Below are 19,356 nucleotides of genomic sequence, written 5' to 3'. Positions count from 1 at the left end.
TAGGAGCAGAAATAGGGAATAATGAAAAAAAAAGAAGGTATAAAGTGCTAAATTTCTATAAACCATGCAAGAAATTACCAATAAATCAACTAGAAACAACAGTCGAGCACTGGAGTGGCAATATCATTTGGTGTGGTGACTTTAATGCAGTGTGTGGTGAAAGGGATGACTTAATGGGAAAATATTGGAGGCATTTTTGGAGGAAAAAGAATTGTTGTGTGTGAATGATGGGTCGGGAAGAAGGTTAGATGTAGTTACAGGGAAAGAAACAGCAATAGATTTAACACTAGTGTCACAAGGGTTAGCAGGAAAGGTGGAGTGGGAAGTAAATAAAGGAAGTGATCACTACCCAATTTTCATTCACATGAACATAAAGCAAAGGACAGAAAGCACTAAGAAAAAAGTCTGACTGGGAACAATTTGGGGAAATTACATTAAAGGAGGTTGATATAAATCAAGATATCGAGCAACTTAATACAGATATTCCAAAGTGCATAATGGAAGCAGCCAAACAAAGTATACCAAGGAGTAGAATAGGGAAAAGAAGGTGGTGGACACAAGTGTGCACAGATGCAATTAAAGAACAGAATAAAGCATTAAGAAGAACGCATAATTTATGATATGATCCAGTAAAAGAGGCAACAAGCTAAAAGTAAAGTACGTTGTAAAAAGACCAACAACAAAAAAAAAGTATCGGAGAACATTTAGTCAATCAATCAATAGAACAACTCCATTAGGCCAGGTGTGGGGAATGATCAAGAACATGTCAGGAGTCACAAGTGAACATAAATATGTGATGAAAGATGGGACAGTGTGTGGGAGGAAATAAAGAAAAAGCAGAACTTTTAGCAAAAACATTCGTTAAAAGTGCAGAGCGATGATAATTAGAGAAATAAAAGGAAAATAAAAAACTAGTTTAAGTATTGGGGAAATGACTAACGATAATGGCTTTAGAAACACTATAGATATGTTCTATGAATGAACTGGGTGGAATATTGAAACGACCCCAGGAAAAGACCAGGTGAGTTACCACATGTTCCAAAAAAATTAAATAAACTTAGATAACATGGGCAAATTAATGATTTTGAAATTAGCACGGTGGAACAGGGGTTAGTGCATGTGCCGCACAATACAAAGGTCCTGATGCAAAATGATTACTTTTTAAATGGTGACATTTGTCATATAAAATTCTGACTTTTATCACAATATTGCCAATTTTTTTTTGTTGTTCTTGTAAAATAGTGAAATTTTTTGAGTAAAATTGTGACTTGTCATAATTTCGCCAAGCAAAATTCCGATGATTATAATATTGCCAAAATCTTAAAGTTTTCTTATTAAACTGCAATTTTTGTCGAGTAAAGTGACGACTCTTTTCATAAAATTGTCAAAATTTTAAGCTTTTCTTGTAAAATTGCGACTGTTATTGAGTAAAATTCCAACTTTTATCGTAACATTGCACAAATGTTCAGTTTTTCTTGTAAAGTTTTGACTTGCGTTGAGTAAAATTATGGCTTTTATTACAATACTGAGGCAGCACGGTGGCGCAGGGGTTAGTGCATGTGCCTCACAATACGAAGGTCCTGAGTAGTCCTGGTAGTTGCTTATTAACATGGAAATTAGTAACATATTGGCTGTTAATTAGTCTTAAATACTTATTAATGCCTTATTCTGCATGGCCTTATTATACAACCAGTAAGCCATTAACTAAGAGTCTTCCTTAACCCTAACATATTGGCTGTTAATAAGTACTTAATGACTAATTAAGTACTTAATGCCTTATTCTGCATGGCCTTATTCTGCATGGCCATAATGCACAGATGGATAAAAGACTTAAGTGGAACAATTTTAGTAAAAAATAGAGAATGTTACCTTCTATAGTGACAGGAAACGGGAATAACAGCTTGGGTCAGCCTTGTGATGACATGACGGCGTTGAGGTGAAAAGGTCAGATGGTTGGAATAAATAACGGAGTCGTCGGATAACTACAGATGAAAAATAAAAACACATTTTATACATCGTGAAGGTTACACAAAATACTACTACTATGAAGAATATAGATGTTTGTTACACTATTTAAAGTGATTCTGAAACTGTGGTACTTTCATAATGTTGTGAAAGTCCAGTCCATAGTGGATCTAACATAATAGTGGTATCACAGCTGTAAATAATCACATAATATTTACAGCTTCTCACACACACACAAGTGAATGCAAGGCATACTTGGTCAACAGCCATACAGGTCACACTGAGGGTGACCGTATAAACAACTTTAACACTGTTACAAATATGCGCCACACTGTGAACCCACACCAAACAAGAATGACAAACGCATTTCGGGAGAACATCCACTCCGTAACACAACAGAACAAATACCCAGAACCCCTTGCAGCACTAACTCTTCCGGGACGCTACAATATACCCCCTTTGATGATGTAATTGGCGTCGGCGGCAGGGAGAGCCTGACACGCTCCAGAACCCGAATGCTCTGCACCGCCCAGAAAAAGCTCTCCGGGAGACACGAGACGTCTCGATTAGGGATGATGTTTGATAAGAAATTATCGAGTTCGAGCCTATTATCGAATCCTCTTATCAAACCGATTCCTTATCGATTCTCTTATCGAGTCCAGATAGATTGTTGTATATGGAAAAAAACACATAATATTTGTTTAACAAAAGCTCACTTTTATTATATAAGAAAAAAATAAAATCTAATAAATAAATAAATATTGACTGTTACCCCCCTAAAAAAATAAAATAAAAAAAAAAAATATTGACTGTTGTTACCCAAAGTATATTAAGTGGGATTTTTCAGAGAAACAAATATATACAGTAACACAAAAACAACCTGTCTCTGTGATCACTATAGGTGTATAAATAATAATATAGTGTTAAATAAAATCAGTCCCTTGGGCATAAAACTGAAAATAATACAGCTCTCCAAAAAGTGCACTTCTGCTGCTATTTGACATAACTGTTTGTTATGATGCTTTGACATTTTTGCACTTTAGTTCTTTATTGAAAGAAAATTCTATGAAGAGAAAAGTTGTTTGCAAATGTGGTTACAATGCTAAAAAATGAAAAGTTAAAGCTAAAAAAAGAAATACACTTGAGTTAAAATCTTTCTTTATAGGGGGAAAGATGTGATGTTATGAGCTAGGGAATTCAACAACTACACTACCCAGCATGCAACGGGAGTGACGAGCATGCGCGGTAGCCCCGAAAAGTGTTGTTGCATGTCGTCACCCGTGAAAGTAAACGTCAAGAACTCAGCCAACACGCCTCGTCTGCATTATTTATAATTAGACACAACACATATACAGTGTGGTTTTGTTTGGTTTACAAGGAAAGAAAAACAAAAGTTAAAAAAGGGAGATGTCATATATGTTGTGTGTGTATATATATATGTATGTGCTGCGGTTGCTTTAAGAACGTTGTGACAGCTGCCGTAAAGGAGGTGCGTTGCTAGCCTGGTTGCTATGTTTCCGGTTGGTCGTAAAAGTGTTCATGTGTTTGTACCCTGCTCAAATCTCTCAGTTAAGTCATTCATTGGATTATACCTTTTTGTTTTGAACTTTATTATTCCATTGTTTTTCCTGCTTTCCCTATCTGCGCCTAATGACTGAGCTACGTGGCGTAAATTCTTGTAATGTCTCAAGGGGCATTCTGGTCGGGATGTGATTCTTTCCGAGGGATTCGAATAAAGAACCAACTCTTTTTCTTTACTATAGTGGTCTCTATAACGGGTACCGGTTCTTAAAAAGGGATTCGAGTCCGAGGACTCGGTTCTTTTCTTATCGAACAACCGGGAAAACCGGTTGAGTATCATCCCTAGTCTCGATCCAAACACGTCGGCCGTCACCTCTATGACCATCGACCTCTCCGTGCACGTCACCTGCACGGGTTGCCTTTCCTCATTCGTCGCCTCGTCCTCGTCGACGCCGGCGGATTTATACTCTCAGCCATCTTCGTCGACGACCGGTCCGTCCTTGAAGTTTCTGACTGCAGAGGAATGGGACAACAGCAGCACCAAAGACAAAAAGATGGTCAGCATTGTGTTGATTCCTTACAAATATGCTTCAGTGTGGAGTCAAATAGTAAAATGGGTCTGAGCAATCTGGTCACGTGGGAGGACAGGTGGGAGTATTTAAGCAAGACTTGATCTGATTGGTTCAGTCATTCTCCTCCATGTTTACTTGTTCCTAAAGTGGATGAAGAGCCATATGTGTATAAACATACCTGTGGACTAGTTTGCTCGCATTATTGTTTAGCTTTAGCATCTTGTGTGTAGAGAAGGTGGAAATGTTTGTTTTGGGTAACGGAGTTTAACGACTCACTGTCGACATCTGGTGGACGTTAGTGGAAAAGCAACCATTGATTTCTGGCTCGTTTCAAACAAAACGCCTAAAATTGCAAGCAGAAACAGTTCAATATAAAACTTTACGTTCAAATACTGTAACCATTCGACTTTTCGTTCGTTCATCTTACTCTATGTTATCAAGATGGCCATGATTGGCTTGTATTTAGGGTTCGGCGCCATTAAAGAAACTACTCACCATTTGGGGACTGTTGACAACATCCGGGTACTGGCGCACTGCATTTTCCCGTACTTCCGCGTAAAAACGCATGCGCACAAAATGCCAAGTTTGGAAGACGGCTGTAAATTTCCCACGGCTCTGGTTCAATTTCCGGGTTGTCGCTTGTTTTTTTAATTTAATTTATTTTATTTTATTGAACAATAAACATACATTTGTAATTCACACAAAAGTCAAGGCACTTTCAACATCAATAAAAAAAACAAAACGCAAATACAGATAGAGTATTAAATGTGAATAAATATGAAAAAATATGAAGAAAAAATTAAATAAATAAAAAAGACAAAAAGGGCTACCTAAATCACTTTAAATGTTTTTAACAGAGATATCAACTTAAGGGCTTTTGTACTCTTAATCATTCTCCAAGACTTGATTGGGGCTGTCACTCGTTGCAGATCCGGTGCTCTCGTTCTAATGGGACAAGAGATGTTTATGGAAGTAGAATTGTCTCACATCAACTTATATATATCAATGTGATATTAATACAAGTACAAATGTGATATACAAATAAATTTGTATAAATAAACGCATATTTTGTAAATATATTTTTGAGATTTGAAAATATATACAAATATTTATAAATATAAAAATGTGACATACAACTGAATCAAGAATTTGTATAAATAAACGTGTATTTGTAAAAATATTTTTGAGATTTGAATATAAATATGTTTGATTTTGTATTTGTATCGAATTTGCATATGTGGATCGCTTTTTTGCTTTTGTGTCGATGAGACATTCCTCCCACAAACCAGACGCACAAATAAATGTGACCTACACACAACCAGCAGAGGGCACTGCAGCCAGAGCGATCTGGGTCACAGAGCATTATATGCAAAATGCCCGGAGTTCTCTGCACAAAAACCATCCACGTCTTTACAGAGAGAACACACAACGGGCCTGAGCTAGCTAACGTTAGCATTGTATTAGCTAATGCCAATTCATCCAGTTAATCTGAAAGACCATGCTAGCTGCTTATGTTATTGTATTAATGCCGTTTAATGACCTTGTCCCGATGTAGATACTGATCTCTTATCAGGCTGCAGTGCCCTCTGCTGGTTGTTCAGGTGAGTGTGTAGGTCACATTTATTTGTGCATCTGGTTTGTGGGAGGAATGTCTCAGACACAAAAGCGATCCACATATGCAAATTCAATACAAATAAATACAAAATCAAGCATGTTTATATTCAAATCTCAAAAATATATTTACAAATACACATTTATACAAATTCTTGATTTGTACATCACATTTATTTTTATACATTTTATTTGGATATATTTTCAAATCTGAAAATTATATTTACAAATACACATTTTATACATATTTGTATTACACATTTTTATTTGTATATTTAATATATGCATATGTATTAATATATTGGTATATACAAGTTGATGTGAGACAATTCTACTTCCATAGATGTTAGCCACGCCTACATTTTTAAAGCACACAAGTTGCATTCATAAAAGTAGGAAATTCCAGTGAAATTTTAACTAAGTTTGTGACATCCGTAAATAATTGTGGAAACTAGTACACATGAAGCTCATTTTGTAGCCGAATTCAAGACTTCCCATCTTTTTTTGCTCTATTAACTGTATCAACTCAACTTTAAATCACAATTCATAAAAAAAGTCAACTTAAATGAATAATCAGGGTCTCTGCAGGTTTCAACATGTCAAATGTAAGACTTTTTTTGGGACCATCTACATTTCAGCATCTTTTGACACGACGTACCCTGGATTTTTGACTTTTACATTATCATTCACCACAATGTTTACAAACGCTTCCCTCCTTGATGGCTGCACATTTGGGTACTAAACACTATTTGTTTCCACCCACCGGCTTCAAGCATGCATTAAATTGATCATTCAGGAGGCAAATCGTTGAACTTTTACTTATCCATCTTATGCAAGTCATTTGGCTTTGCTGTGGGCTCTTGTTTAGTTTTGTCCGCTGCTATGCTTAGCTGTAACGCTGGTGGTGCTCAAGGTCAGCACAGGTAGCCTACTTTCCATTTTGTATTATGTTTTAGCCTCATCAAAAAGAGACTGAAGTTTATGCATGTTTTAAATAAATCAATTTAAGACCTTTTGAGAATTTTAGACATTTTCAGGCCTTAAATTCAAATTATTGGATTTAAGACCGTGGATAACTTGAATGAATTTGTTGGTTAAAATGCTTTATCCATTAGTCATCAGGTTGCATTTAAAAGCACATCAGGTTGGATTTGATTAGTTTTTATTATCTCTTTGGGTCATTTACAGACTGGTCCATTTGGGAGTCAGTTGAATTGGACAAGAGGGTCACATCTGTCTCCGACTGAGCGACAGGCCACAGGTCTACATCCAGTGTGGAGTTGTCTTCCTGTCCACCCTCTGGAAGGATCACAATGTGTTCAGGAGGTCCACTTTCATCTTCCTCATCATCTATGATTAGAATCAGGTTATCACTCGTCATGAAGTGAAGAAAATACTGCTTTACCTTCTAGGTAGTTGGAGAATTCCTCAAGAGGGATGTCATCTTCATTGTCAGAGGTCAGCTCTTCATCCTGGTTTGATGTGACCAGACCGGGAAGTAGTCCCTTCTCCAGGTCTAAACATGGAAGCACACTTTAGCAAAGAGCTCAATTCAATGTTTTTCAACCTTTGAGCCAAGGCATGTTTTTTGCATTGAAAAAATCCAGACACCAGCAGAAATCATTAAAAAATTTTAACTCAGTTGGCAGTAAAAAGTACTTGCAAATGCAATTGTTGGATATTAATTTAAAACCTAACCAAGCATGCATCAATATAGCTCTTGTCTAAAAGTCAGTCACTACCCGTGACTTAGAGTTTTTGTAGTTTTCCTGCATGTAGTGTTTTAGTTCTTGTCTTGTGCTCCTATTGGTGCTTTTCTTGTAGCAGTTTCATGTCTTCCTTAAAGGCTATTCCCTGCTTTGTTTTAGCAATCAAGACTATTTAAGTTGTTTCAATCCTTTGTAGGGACAAGTCATGTTCGGATGTACATTGTGGACGCCGTCTTTGCTCCACAGTAAGTCTTTGCTGTCGTCCAGCATTCTGTTTTACTTTGTTGCCAGTTCGGTTTTAGTTCTGCGTAGCCTTCCCTAAGCTTCAATGCCTTTTTTAGGGGCACTCACCTTTTGTTTGTGGTTTGAGCATTAGATACCTTTTTACCTGCTTATTGTGATCACGACAGTCGTCTCACAAAATGTGTTCCCGACATCTATAAAGCAATTAGCTACCGGCTGTCACCTACTGATATGTAAGAGTATTACACGGTTACTCTGCTGAGCTCTAAACAGACATTATTACTAGTTTGCAAAAAATGTTTTAACCCAAATAGGGGAAATTAGATAATCTCACAGCACACTAGTAGTAAAACTGATTTACTTTGGGTTGAAATAAATTACCCTGTCTGTAGCTGAGGCCGCTCTTCCACTGGCTGCCATACTGAGGTCTGCCGAACTTCTGGAGGATTGGAGACTGCTCTTCCTCAGGAACCATCCAACTCTTCTGCTTGCCCGGCAGCACCAACATTGGACCCACTCGCGCCTCGTCTTCCCAAACTGGAATGGATTAGAGTTACAGAAAAAAGGCGCACCATTTACATTTCGGGAGCCGCGACTATACCGTTAGCAGGAAGTCTGCTGCTCCTCCACTGCGGTTGAGACGCGTCCATCTTGCTGAAACCCCGAGGACCGAACTTGGCGGGCTTGTTGAGAGTTTGTCCGACGTCGCTTTGACAATACCCACATAAGTAGTCGTTGCCGTCAGCTGACCTCCACCTGGAAATCAAAATCTGTTCACACACCTTTTTATCCATGCAAACCTAAGCGAATACTTTCCTCCCATTGACGAAAGTGCAGGCTTTGTTTGGCACCTCCGCATCAGTGACTGGCACCGCGTTCAGGTGGCATGTGATGTAAAGCTGCGGGCAGGAAGCGGTCATCTTATACCACGAACCGCAACACAAGTTCGCTTTGGAGAGCAGGAGACACTAACCTCTCCTCGGTCCTCATTGTGGAACTTGAAAGCGTCAATGACCAACTGGAGCTTGTCGTCTTGTGTGCGGACTACGAAATGGGACTTGGAACCCGGAAGCTTGGAATCCAGCAGGCACCTATTCAGAAGTAGGAGTCAGCATTCCTTTTAAATGAGTTATACTTTTATAGCGCTTTGAAAACTATTTCCACATTCACACACTGATGGCAGGAGCTGCCATGCAAGGCCCTAACCACCACCCATCAGGAGCAAGGCTGAGGTCGTGAGTTTAAACCCCGGCTGAGGCATACCAAAGACTATAAAAATGGGAGCCATTACCTCCCTGCTTGGCACTCAGCATAAAGAGTTGGAATTGGGGATTAAATGGACGAATAGAACAGACAAGTCATTGTTTTGTCTGCTCGCGGAAAACAAACATCCTAATCTACAATTTGACTCCCTCGAATGGCCTGGACGCTGTGAAAACAGGACCAGGCTGTTCTGAAAAACACCAGAGTACACCACAATGATGGACGCTTTTGACCTCCCTCCCTCCTCAACGACACCTGGAGTCGAACTTTTGCAGATCGGCCAAAGTCTATAAAAAACATTACATCACACCCAAGACAATTGGGCACACACGCACACAACCCCCCTCCCCACGCCTTCACCACCTCTTGTTTCCCCTCAGGGTGATGTTTGGATGGCAGCGCTTCATAGCAGCGGTCGCCTTCCAGGGCCCCAACTCCCCGCCCCTCTGTTGAGTTTGTTGTGATTAAATGTAACGTGTTTATGTGTGCATTGCATGGAGGTTTTTTCCCCACTCCAGACCCCCAGTCTAGATTGTATTTTTTTACCTTTTCCCCATCTTTTACAGGGCACCTTATGGCAACCCATCAGCGTTCCTGTTCTGTAACCCTGTACACTGTTTGTCTAATCTTGAATGGGTTTGTGCTGAAAACAGAGTTTTGTTGTACTTGTGCAATTACAAGACCTATCTAAATCACCAAAATGATTCCCGAGCGTGGCCACCGCTGCTGCTCACTGCTCCCCTCACAGGGGGTGGAACAAAGGGATGGGTCAAATGCAGAGAATAATTTCACCACATCTAGTGTGTGACTATCAGTGGTACTTTAACTTTGTGTCTTGCTCAAGGACACAACGTGACTAGCTTGGAAGGTGGGGATTGAACCAGGAACCCTAAGGTTGCTGGCACAGCCACTCCCAAGTTAAAAGTTGGCAACTCTGGATTCAGTTAGCAAAGCTATTCATTCCAAGTACAATTTTCTCATTCTGACACTATTGTAGATGGGCTCGGGTGTACCTAATAAAGTGACCATAAGGGCTGCCGGTTCAGAGACGCTCACCCGTGTTCGATGAAAACATAGCGGGGCACGGAGTGGATGTCGGGCTGCAGCGTGGCCACGCAGCTGCTCAGGAACACACGGAGCCCCATGTGGTGCCCCACTCGCACAGAGGCCTCCATGAACATGGACTCTCCCAGGAAGTAGACGTTTGAGCTCCTCTCAGACTGCCAGTCATCTGCAACATGAACGTAAACATTTAATGACAGCAGTTTGCCAAAAAAGGGCTTTGAGCGGCGTTTACAACTTTTGTAAACAGCGACAAATCTGGCAACTTTTTTCCCCCGGTTTTATTGGAGGCTCTTACGGTCCTCAAAATGCAGTGGCGGGTGCTGCCGTTAGCCCCGCCCCCATTCCAAAACACCCACAGGTCTGCAGAGATGCAAAGCTGCCGCCGTTTTCGCCTTAGTTTCAAGAGCAAGATTATATAAATATTTCTTCACTGCCAAGCGACGCTAAAACTCCATTCCCATGGTTCATGTTAATGAGCCAGTCAGTAGATCAGTGTCACACCCTCCAGTCTTTTGAGAAAATTGAATTTATATTCTAATTGAATTTACTTTAACAGGGGTGTCCAAACTTTTTCCACTGAGGGCCGCACACGGTAAAATTAAAGCATGCGGGGGCCATTTTGATATTTTTCATTTTCAAACCATAACCAAATAAATGGATTTTTTTTATTAATTTTACCTTTAGGGGTCCCGGGGACTATAAAGGTCTTAGTCATTAAAATGTTAAAAATAAGTCGGATTATAATTTTTTTTTTTTTAAATTTAATGCTTACAGTAAATTGCTATATCAACCTCAAGTTGATATAAAGTAATACAAATTAAAAAATTTTTTTATGGCTTTTGTCAAAAACAACTTAGTTTTTTAATAATAAAACTGAAATATGCAGTATTAGTAATTAGAGCCCTAAAAGACCAATGCAGGACACCATTGATTTTATTTCTTTCATATTTTTGAGTAATCAGTGAAAAAAATTTTTAAAAAAATCACTAAATATATTTATAAATATAAAAGGTGCCCCACTCAAAGTGATACATTATGTTTTTCTTTTACTTTCAACACTTAAGTTACGAGATCAACTTCAGATATATCTGTCGATTTTATGCTGGAACTATTATTTTGTTTTATGCGCTTTTGTCAAAGAACTTTGATGTTTGTATATGGCTACTACACAATATATGCAATATTTACCACAAAACATTTTAAAGTGAAATATTTGAAGTAATTGGAGCCCTGAAAATAATTCATTATAACATGGATTTTTTTGTCATTTGAGCAGTGGCAAAAAAAGAAATATAAAGACAAAACAAAACAAAAACAGCCTGCATGGCAGCTTTTGTGTCAACATTGCAACTTTTTCTCGTTAGATTTCACATCATTCCACTTTTTTTAATGTTCTTTTTTTATTTTTACAATAGTATTTCCAGAATGTGTGGCAGGCCGGTAAACAATTAGCTGCGGGTCGCAAATGGCCCACTTTGGACACCCCTGCTTTAAAACAAGCCAAGAAACAGTTAAAATTTTCCATCTATATCTTTCAACTCTAAGGACAGTCATCCATGTTTACCATGAATTGATTAACGTGGACCCCGACTTAAACAAGTTAAGTGGTCAATTGTACTGTACAGTGCAATCTACTAATAAAAGTCTCAATCAATCCCATTTTTTTCCTTACTGAAGAGTTGGCAACAATACCTGCTCAGTGGCCTTGTGGTTAGAGTGCCGGTAGGTTGTGAGTTCAAACCCCGGCAGAGTCATACCAAAGACTATAAAAATGGGAGCCATTACCTCCCTGCTTGGCACTCAGCATAAAGGGTTGGAATTAACTATGAACCGCGGTGCATTATGGGACTTGTAGTCCGTCTTATGAACTGCCCAGTTTTGACATTACAGTCTAAAAGGCACATTGTTTACATCTCATAGTTGCATGAAGAATGGAAACTTTAAATCAGGGGTGTCAAACGTACGGCCCGCGGGCCTAAGAGGATGAGTTTGCTAAGTATAAAAATGGGCTGAAATTTTTGAATGAAAGAAATTGCTGTTTTAAATGTGTCCACTAGATGTCACAATAGCAATTATTTGTAGATGCTACATATGTACAAAAAATAAACCACATGTCAGTGCACTAGTCAAGGAAAATGAGCCAACTACAGAAATAACACTAATGTGATTATTTTTTTTATCTTGATAGATTGAAAATTAATAAATTGACTTATGAACATTACATGATTTATTCAGAAAGTATAAATAACTACTAGCCACAACATGCAAGTGTAAAAAAAACATCATGATTTGTCCACTTTCAGAATGTGCTTGTTTTATTTAAATTTTTTAATTTTTTTTAAACAGTCTGTAGTTTCCTTTTTTTAAATAATTTATGCCGTGATTTTACCAGTCCAGCCCACTTGGGAGTAGATTTTTTTCTGTGTCCCCGATCTAAAATGAGTTTTACACCCCTGCTTTAACCTCTTAAGGCCCAAGCTGATTACATGCTTTTTTTTTTATTTACCTTTGCCATTTGGGCTTATTGGACCCTAATTAGAATAAAAACTAAGAATCATAGTCCATAAGTACACAAATGTGTACAGACATGCAAATTTTTATTTTTACACTTTATTCCCCAAATTCCATTGTATGTTACACTCTTCGGACACCACCAGATGGCAGTATAAGTGTCCACATGAGTGGCCATAAGACCCCAATTCAGTAGTGTACACAATTTTGGAAATAAGAGCTAAAAAAGGTGCTGTCCACTAAGGCCTTTAGAGGTTATTAAAGTATAAGTGGGGCCTGCAAACAGACAGGCAGTGGAAAGTCAGTAGCTATGAAACACAAACACTACATTAAGGGACTTTATAATAATTTAGTCCTAAGGCCCACTTTACATAGTGAACTTAAATATGTAATGGGAAATATACCATCACAGGGTGTAAATAGTGCAATGATGAACCTACTTGACATAATTCTGAGGTTAAAGTCCAGAGATTCTACTGCAGCTTGCGTGGACCTGAAGGGGACCCATGTGGGAGAAAGGGAAGAACTGGATAGACTGTAGCGCCTGTGGAGAACCAGAACACATTAGAACCACATCATCATGTAAAAAAAGACAAAAACACACCTTTTGTAGTGACACTCGATTGGAATGACAGCCTCGTCCATTCGGATCAGACCATCAGGTGAAGGAGCAGGAGTGTAGATGAGCAGGTTGGTGTAGACCAGAGACTCCTCGTTCATCTGAGGACAAGATCAAGTCAGCACCAGTTTGGATCAAGTTGCAAACTTCAAAAAAGTAATTCTTTGTTACCCAGTATTTGGTGCCACAGTCCAGCAACCTGACAAGAATCCTGTACTGGTCCACAGCGGATGGTGTGGCCCTACAGAAGTCTTGATCGTGATCCACTCCGAGACGCAGCTCAAAGCTATCGACGGGCGCCCCCACGCCGAACAGGTCAGCTCGGATCAGGATCTCCAGGGAGTCCGGGTGGCAGGTCACACTGACCGTGTTGAGAGGCCGCCGCTGGTCCACGGGAAGCTGTTTGTGGTCTTGTTTGGAGGCCGCCTGGTGACGCCCCGCAGGACTCTGCTTGGAGAAATGGTCCAAACGAAGAGACAGAGACGAAGACGAGAGCAGCAAAAGGAGCAGAGTCAGGTGGACAGGTAAAGACGCCATACCTGACGGTCTCAGCACACCACAGACAGCTTGACCTTCAGTCTGCTGGCCACCTTTTTATGCTGCAGACAATCAGGCCACACCCTGCTCACCTGAGGCCACACCCTGCTCACCTGAGGCCAATTACACACTAATCACACACACACTTCCTTCACTTGGACACTTCAAACACACACATTTTATTCTTCTTCTTCTTGGACTGTTTGACAAATAAAATATATTTCAATCACTAGCTAGCAATTGTATATATTTAACTCAGCTATCAACTATTACATCAGATTGAAAATGTGTCTGGTTGAACAGGTAACAATGCTTTTAACGAGCTAACATATAGGATTAAAAATATATATATTTTTATTAATATTATCAATTTTTATAACATTTTTTTAGTAATTATTATTTTAATTTCTTTTAATTTTGGATTTTCTCTTGTTCAAGTAAGCATCTCTCAATGGATGTGTGAATGTGTGAGGGAGTGTGGGGTTGTTTTGTTTTGTTAGTTTTTTTTGCTTTGTTTTTCCTCTGTTTGTTATGTTTTGACTTTTGTCAATTTTGGAAAATAATTAAAAAACAATTTATTTTTTTTAAGCAAAGAAATCAAACAATGTACTAATATGATCATCTTCAAGAAACTCTTCAAACTTAAAGTGTTTACAAAGTACAAAGAAGAAGAACCATGATAAACATTCTGAATTTATTGCATCCAGCCATCCATCTTCTAGATCAGGGGCCCGTGGGCCGGATCCGGCCCGCCAGCGTCCAAAATCCAGACCGCGGTAAGTCCCAAGGTAAAAAAAAAAAACCCTGTTCTAGATAATCTTATTCATCTCACCATATGAAATAGAACTTACTTCACTAATTATTATTTATTTATCTATTTTTAATTTGTATTACTTATGGAGTGCATTGTGTATAAATTGAGAACAGGAAGTGAAGAAAAGTGTTAGCAACTGCTATGTAAAGGAAAAGGGGTAGGATTAAGCTCTGCTTCTTCCTACTCCTTTTCGAACATGTTGAAAAGAGAAACTGGAAATTGTGATGTATCATGTTGTATGCATGCATGTTCCAAATAAACTCAAACTTAAATCAATTAATAATTGTAATTTAAAGTCTATGTTTTGGATTTTACTTTGTTTTATATTTAATACATTTTTAAATGTCATTTTGCCACGAAGACATGCATTATAAAATATTAAAAGCAACAAGAATTAGAAATAGTAGGAGCAGAAATAGGGAATAATAATTTTAAAAAATAGGTATAAAGTGCTAAACTTCTATAAACCATGCAAGAAATTACAAATACATTAACTAGAAACCACAGTTGAGCACTGGAGTGGCAATATCATTTGGTGTGGTGACTTTAATGCAGTGTGTGGTGAAAGCAAGCGTGCAGAGATGCAATTAAAGAACATAATAAAGCATTAAGAAGAACGCATAATTTATGATATGATCCAGTAAAAGAGGCAACAAGCTAAAAGTAAAGTATGTTGTAAAAAGACCAACAAAAAAAAAGAACTATCGGAGAACATTTTGTCAATCAATCAATAGAACAACTCCATTAGGCCAGGTGTGGGGAATGATCAAGAACATGTCAGGAGTCACAAGTGAACATAAATATGTGATGAAAGATGGGACAGTGTGTGGGAGGAAATAAAGAAAAAGCAGAACTTTTAGCAAAAACATCCGTTAAAAGTGCAGAGCGATGATAGTTAGAGAAATAAAAGGAAAAGAAAAAACTAGTTTAAGTATTGGGGAAATGACTAACGATAATGGCTTTAGAAACACTATAGATATGTTCTATGAATGAACTGGGTGGAATATTGAAACGACCCCAGGAAAAGACCAGGTGAGTTACCACATGATCCAAAAAAATTAAATAAACTTCGATAACATGGGCAAATTAATGATTTTGAAATTAGCACGGTGGAGCAGAGGTTAGTGCATGTGCCTCACAATACAAAGGTCCTGATGCAAAATGATTACTTTTTCATATAAAATTCTGACTTTTATCACAATATTGCCAATTTTTTTTTGTTGTTCTTGTAAAATAGTGACATTTTTTGAGTAAAATTGTGACTTTTGTCATAATTTCGCCAAGCAAAATTCAGATGATTATAATATTGCCAAAATCTTAAAGTTTTCTTACTAAACTGCAATTTTTGTCGAGTAAAGTGACGACTCTTTTCATAAAATTGCCAACATTTTAAGCTTTTCTTGTAAAATTGCGACTGTTATTGAGTAAAATTCCTACTTTCATCGTAACGTTGCACAAATGTTCAGTTTTTCTTGTAATGTTTTGACTTGCGTTGAGTAAAATTATGACTTTTATTATAATACTGAGGCAGCACGGTGGGACAGGGGTTAGTGCATGTGCCTCACAATACGAAGGTCCTGAGTTGTCCTGGTAGTTGCTTATTAACATGGAGATTAGTAACACATTGGCTGTTAATTAGTTATTAAGTACTTAATGCCTTATTCTGCATGGCCTTATTATACAACCAGTAAGCCATTAACTAAGAGTCTTCCCTAACCCTAACCCCAACCCTATGTTAATAAGCAACTAATTAATGGTTCATATGTTCCCCATACGAAAGTGTTACCGAAAGAAGCTGTAGTAATTCAAATATGCAAACCAGGAAGAGGCAGGTAATTATAGACCGATAGCATTGACTTCAAATTTAAGCAATGTTATAGAAAAAATGACTACTTAAAGACTGGTATGTTATGAGTCAAAAGAAATAAAAAACTACCAAAGTGGATTTGGGAAAGGAAGAAACAGTGCAGTTGGAAGAGGAAATTAGAAAGAAAGTGTAATTGCAGTAGTTTTTGACACAGGGAAAGCTTCAATGTTGTGGAAACAATAGTTGCTGATAACATTTAATACATTTGGGATTAAAGGAATAATGCACAGATGGATAAAAGACTTAAGTGGAACAATTTTAGTAAAAAATAGAGAATGTTACCTTCTATAGTGACAGGAAACGGGAATAACAGCTTGGGTCAGCCTTGTGATGACATGACGGCGTTGAGGTGAAAAGGTCAGATGGTTGGAATAAATAACGGAGTCGTCGGATAACTACAGATGAAAAATAAAAACACAATTTATACATCGTTAAGGTTACACAAAATACTACTACTATGAGGAATATAGATGTTTGTTACACTATTTTAGTGATTCTCAAACGGTGGTACTTGTACCACTAGTGGTATGTGGGCACCATCTAGTGGTACACTAAAGAATCAATTAAATATTTAAACAGTGTTAGTGTTTAAACTAACGTTAAAGTGGCGGGTCGTGCGTTTCTCACCTAGGCCTTCGGTGATGTCCTACTAAGTTAAGACTTCACCTCTCAAAATAGCGTAATGGATGTCACCACATGGACACGGTTGGAGATACTATACAGAAACACACTTGCACACTACTGAGCATTGAAGCCCCTCAACAGTGTACAAAAGGGGTCTATTTTTCGGCTTGTTTAACATTCAATAAAACCGCTTCAGCAATTAACATATCTTACGTGGTACTGTCAAAATTAAAAGATTTGTGTAAAAGAAATGAAACATGAAAAAATTAAGAAATATCAATCAATCAATCAATCAATGTTTACTTATATAGCCCTATATCACAAGTGTCTCAAAGGGCTGCACAAGCCACAACGACATCCTCGGTTCAGATCCCACATTGGGGCAAGGAAAAACTCAACCCAGTGCGATAACAATGAGAAACCTTGGAGAGGTTGTGAGTTCAAACCCCGGCCGAGTCATACCAAAGACTATAAAAATGAGAGCCATTACCTCCCTGCTTGGCACTCAGCATAAAGGGTTGGAATTGGGGGTTAAATGAACAGACAAGTCATTGTTTTGTCTGCTCGCAGAAAACAAACATCCTAATCTACATTTTGACTCCCTCGAATGGCCTTGACGCTGTGAAAACAGGACAAGGCTGTCCTGAAAAACACCCCCGATGACACCTCAATGATGGACGCTTTTGACCTCCCTCCCTCCCTCCCTCCCTCCTCAACGACACCTGGAGTTGAACTTTTGCAGATCGGCCTCAGTCTATAAAAAACATGACAATTGATCACCCAAAAATGATTCCCAGGCGCGGCCACCGCTGCTGCTTACTGCTCCCCTCACCTCCCAGGGGGTGATCCAGGTTGATGGGTCAAATGCAGAGAATAATTTCCCCACACCTAGTGTGTGTGTGTGTGTGTGTGTGTGTGACAATCATCTGTACTTTAACTTCCCAAGGGATTAAACAAGTTTCTATCCTTATAAAATGTCACATTTGAGCATGGGGCCCAATGGTATGGCTGTAGATGACCACAGCGTATGCCACTGGGTACCTTACAATAGTTAACTAGTTGAATTAACGTGCTCCAGTCTCAGGTACTTACTGATAACTGGGTGCCGCAGTCCAGCAGCCCGGCTTTGATGATGTAATTGGCGTCGGCGGCAGGGAGGGCCTGACACGCTCCAGAACCCGAATGCTCCGCACCGCCCAGAAAAAGCTCTCCGGGAGACACGGGACGTCTCGATCCAAACACTTCGGCCATCACCTCTATGATCATCGACCTCTCCGTGCACGTCACCTGCACGGGTTGCCTTTCCTCATTCGTCGCGTCGACCTCGTCCACGCCGACGCCGGCGGATTTATACTCTCGGCCATCTTCGTCGACGACCGGTCCGTCCTTGAAGTTTCTGACTGCAGAGGAATGGGACAACAGCAGCGCCAAAGACAGAAAGATGGTCAGCATTGTGTTGATTCCTTACAAATATGCTTCAGTGTGGAGTCAAATAGTAAGCTGGGTCTGAGCAATCAGGTCACGTGGGAGGACAGGTGCAAGTATTTAAGCAAGACTTGATCTGATTGGTTCAGTCATTCTCCTCCATGTTTACTTGTTCCTAAAGCCAGTTAAACTTATGTGTATAAACATACCTGTGGACTAGTTTGCTCGCATTATTGTTTAGCTTTAGCATCTTGTGTGTAGAGAAGGTGGAAATGTTTGTTTTGGGTAACGGAGTTTAACGACTCACTGTCGACATCTGCTGGACGTTAGTGGAAAAGCAACCATTGATTTCTGGCTCGTTTCAAACAAAACGCCTAAAATCGCAAGCAGAAACAGTTCAATATAAAACTTTACATTCAAATACTGTAACCATTCGACTTTTCGTTCGTTCATCTTACTCTACGTTATCAAGATGGCTATGATTGGCTTGTATTTAGGGTTTGGCGCCATTAAAGACACTACTCACCATTTGGGGCCTGTTGACAACATCCGGGTACTGGCGCACTGCATTTTAAGGTACTTCCGCGTAAACACGCATGCGCACAAAATGCCGAGTTGGGAAGACGGCTGTAAATTTCCCACGGCTCTGGTTCAATTTCCGGTTGTCGCTTGTTTTTTTTTATTTTTTATTTTTATTTTATTGAACAATAAACATACATTTATAATTCACACAAAAGTCAAGGCACTTTCAACATCAATAAAAAAAAAAACGCAAACACAGATAGAGTATTAAATATGATTAAATATGAAAAAATAAGAAAAGATTAAATAAATAAAAAAGACAAAAAGGGCTACCTAAATCACTTTAAATGTTTTTAACAGAGATATCAATTTAAGGGCTTTTGTACTCTTAATCATTCTCCAAGACTTGATTGGGGTTGTCACTCGTTGCTAAACAGTTCCGGTACTCTCGTTCTAATGGGACAAGGGATGTTTATGGAAGTAGAATT

The 19,356-nt window shown here is 38.8% G+C and overlaps 2 protein-coding genes and 1 long non-coding RNA gene across 3 annotated transcripts; all 3 read right to left on the bottom strand.

Moving 5' to 3' along the window:
• Positions 1 to 3,837: 3,837 nt before the first annotated feature.
• Positions 3,838 to 4,581, bottom strand: LOC133642181 (uncharacterized). Its single transcript, XR_009824476.1, has 4 exons — positions 4,554 to 4,581; positions 4,335 to 4,401; positions 4,068 to 4,199; positions 3,838 to 3,999 (listed from the first exon to the last, which is right to left on the bottom strand). It is a non-coding gene; the product is annotated as an uncharacterized LOC133642181 (long non-coding RNA).
• Positions 4,582 to 6,814: 2,233 nt separating this feature from the next.
• On the bottom strand, positions 6,815 to 13,668 carry LOC133642736 (zona pellucida sperm-binding protein 3-like). The gene is made up of 10 exons (XM_062037092.1): positions 13,251 to 13,668; positions 13,065 to 13,180; positions 12,901 to 13,004; positions 9,941 to 10,115; positions 8,595 to 8,712; positions 8,440 to 8,520; positions 8,223 to 8,379; positions 8,003 to 8,158; positions 7,075 to 7,185; positions 6,815 to 7,019 (listed from the first exon to the last, which is right to left on the bottom strand). The coding sequence occupies exons 1-10, from the start codon at positions 13,614 to 13,616 to the stop codon at positions 6,835 to 6,837; spliced, it is 1,569 nt and encodes a 522-aa protein (XP_061893076.1). The 5' UTR covers positions 13,617 to 13,668; the 3' UTR covers positions 6,815 to 6,834.
• Positions 13,669 to 13,693: 25 nt separating this feature from the next.
• LOC133642737 (zona pellucida sperm-binding protein 3-like) lies at positions 13,694 to 18,383 on the bottom strand. Its single transcript, XM_062037093.1, has 3 exons — positions 18,014 to 18,383; positions 16,580 to 16,692; positions 13,694 to 13,729 (listed from the first exon to the last, which is right to left on the bottom strand). The coding sequence occupies exons 1-3, from the start codon at positions 18,371 to 18,373 to the stop codon at positions 13,726 to 13,728; spliced, it is 477 nt and encodes a 158-aa protein (XP_061893077.1). The 5' UTR covers positions 18,374 to 18,383; the 3' UTR covers positions 13,694 to 13,725.
• Positions 18,384 to 19,356: the final 973 nt, after the last annotated feature.

This window comes from Entelurus aequoreus, linkage group LG25 (assembly GCF_033978785.1).
Source record: "Entelurus aequoreus isolate RoL-2023_Sb linkage group LG25, RoL_Eaeq_v1.1, whole genome shotgun sequence".
Classification (NCBI taxonomy): domain Eukaryota; kingdom Metazoa; phylum Chordata; class Actinopteri; order Syngnathiformes; family Syngnathidae; genus Entelurus; species Entelurus aequoreus.
This window is presented reverse-complemented; position numbering and strand designations above follow the sequence as displayed.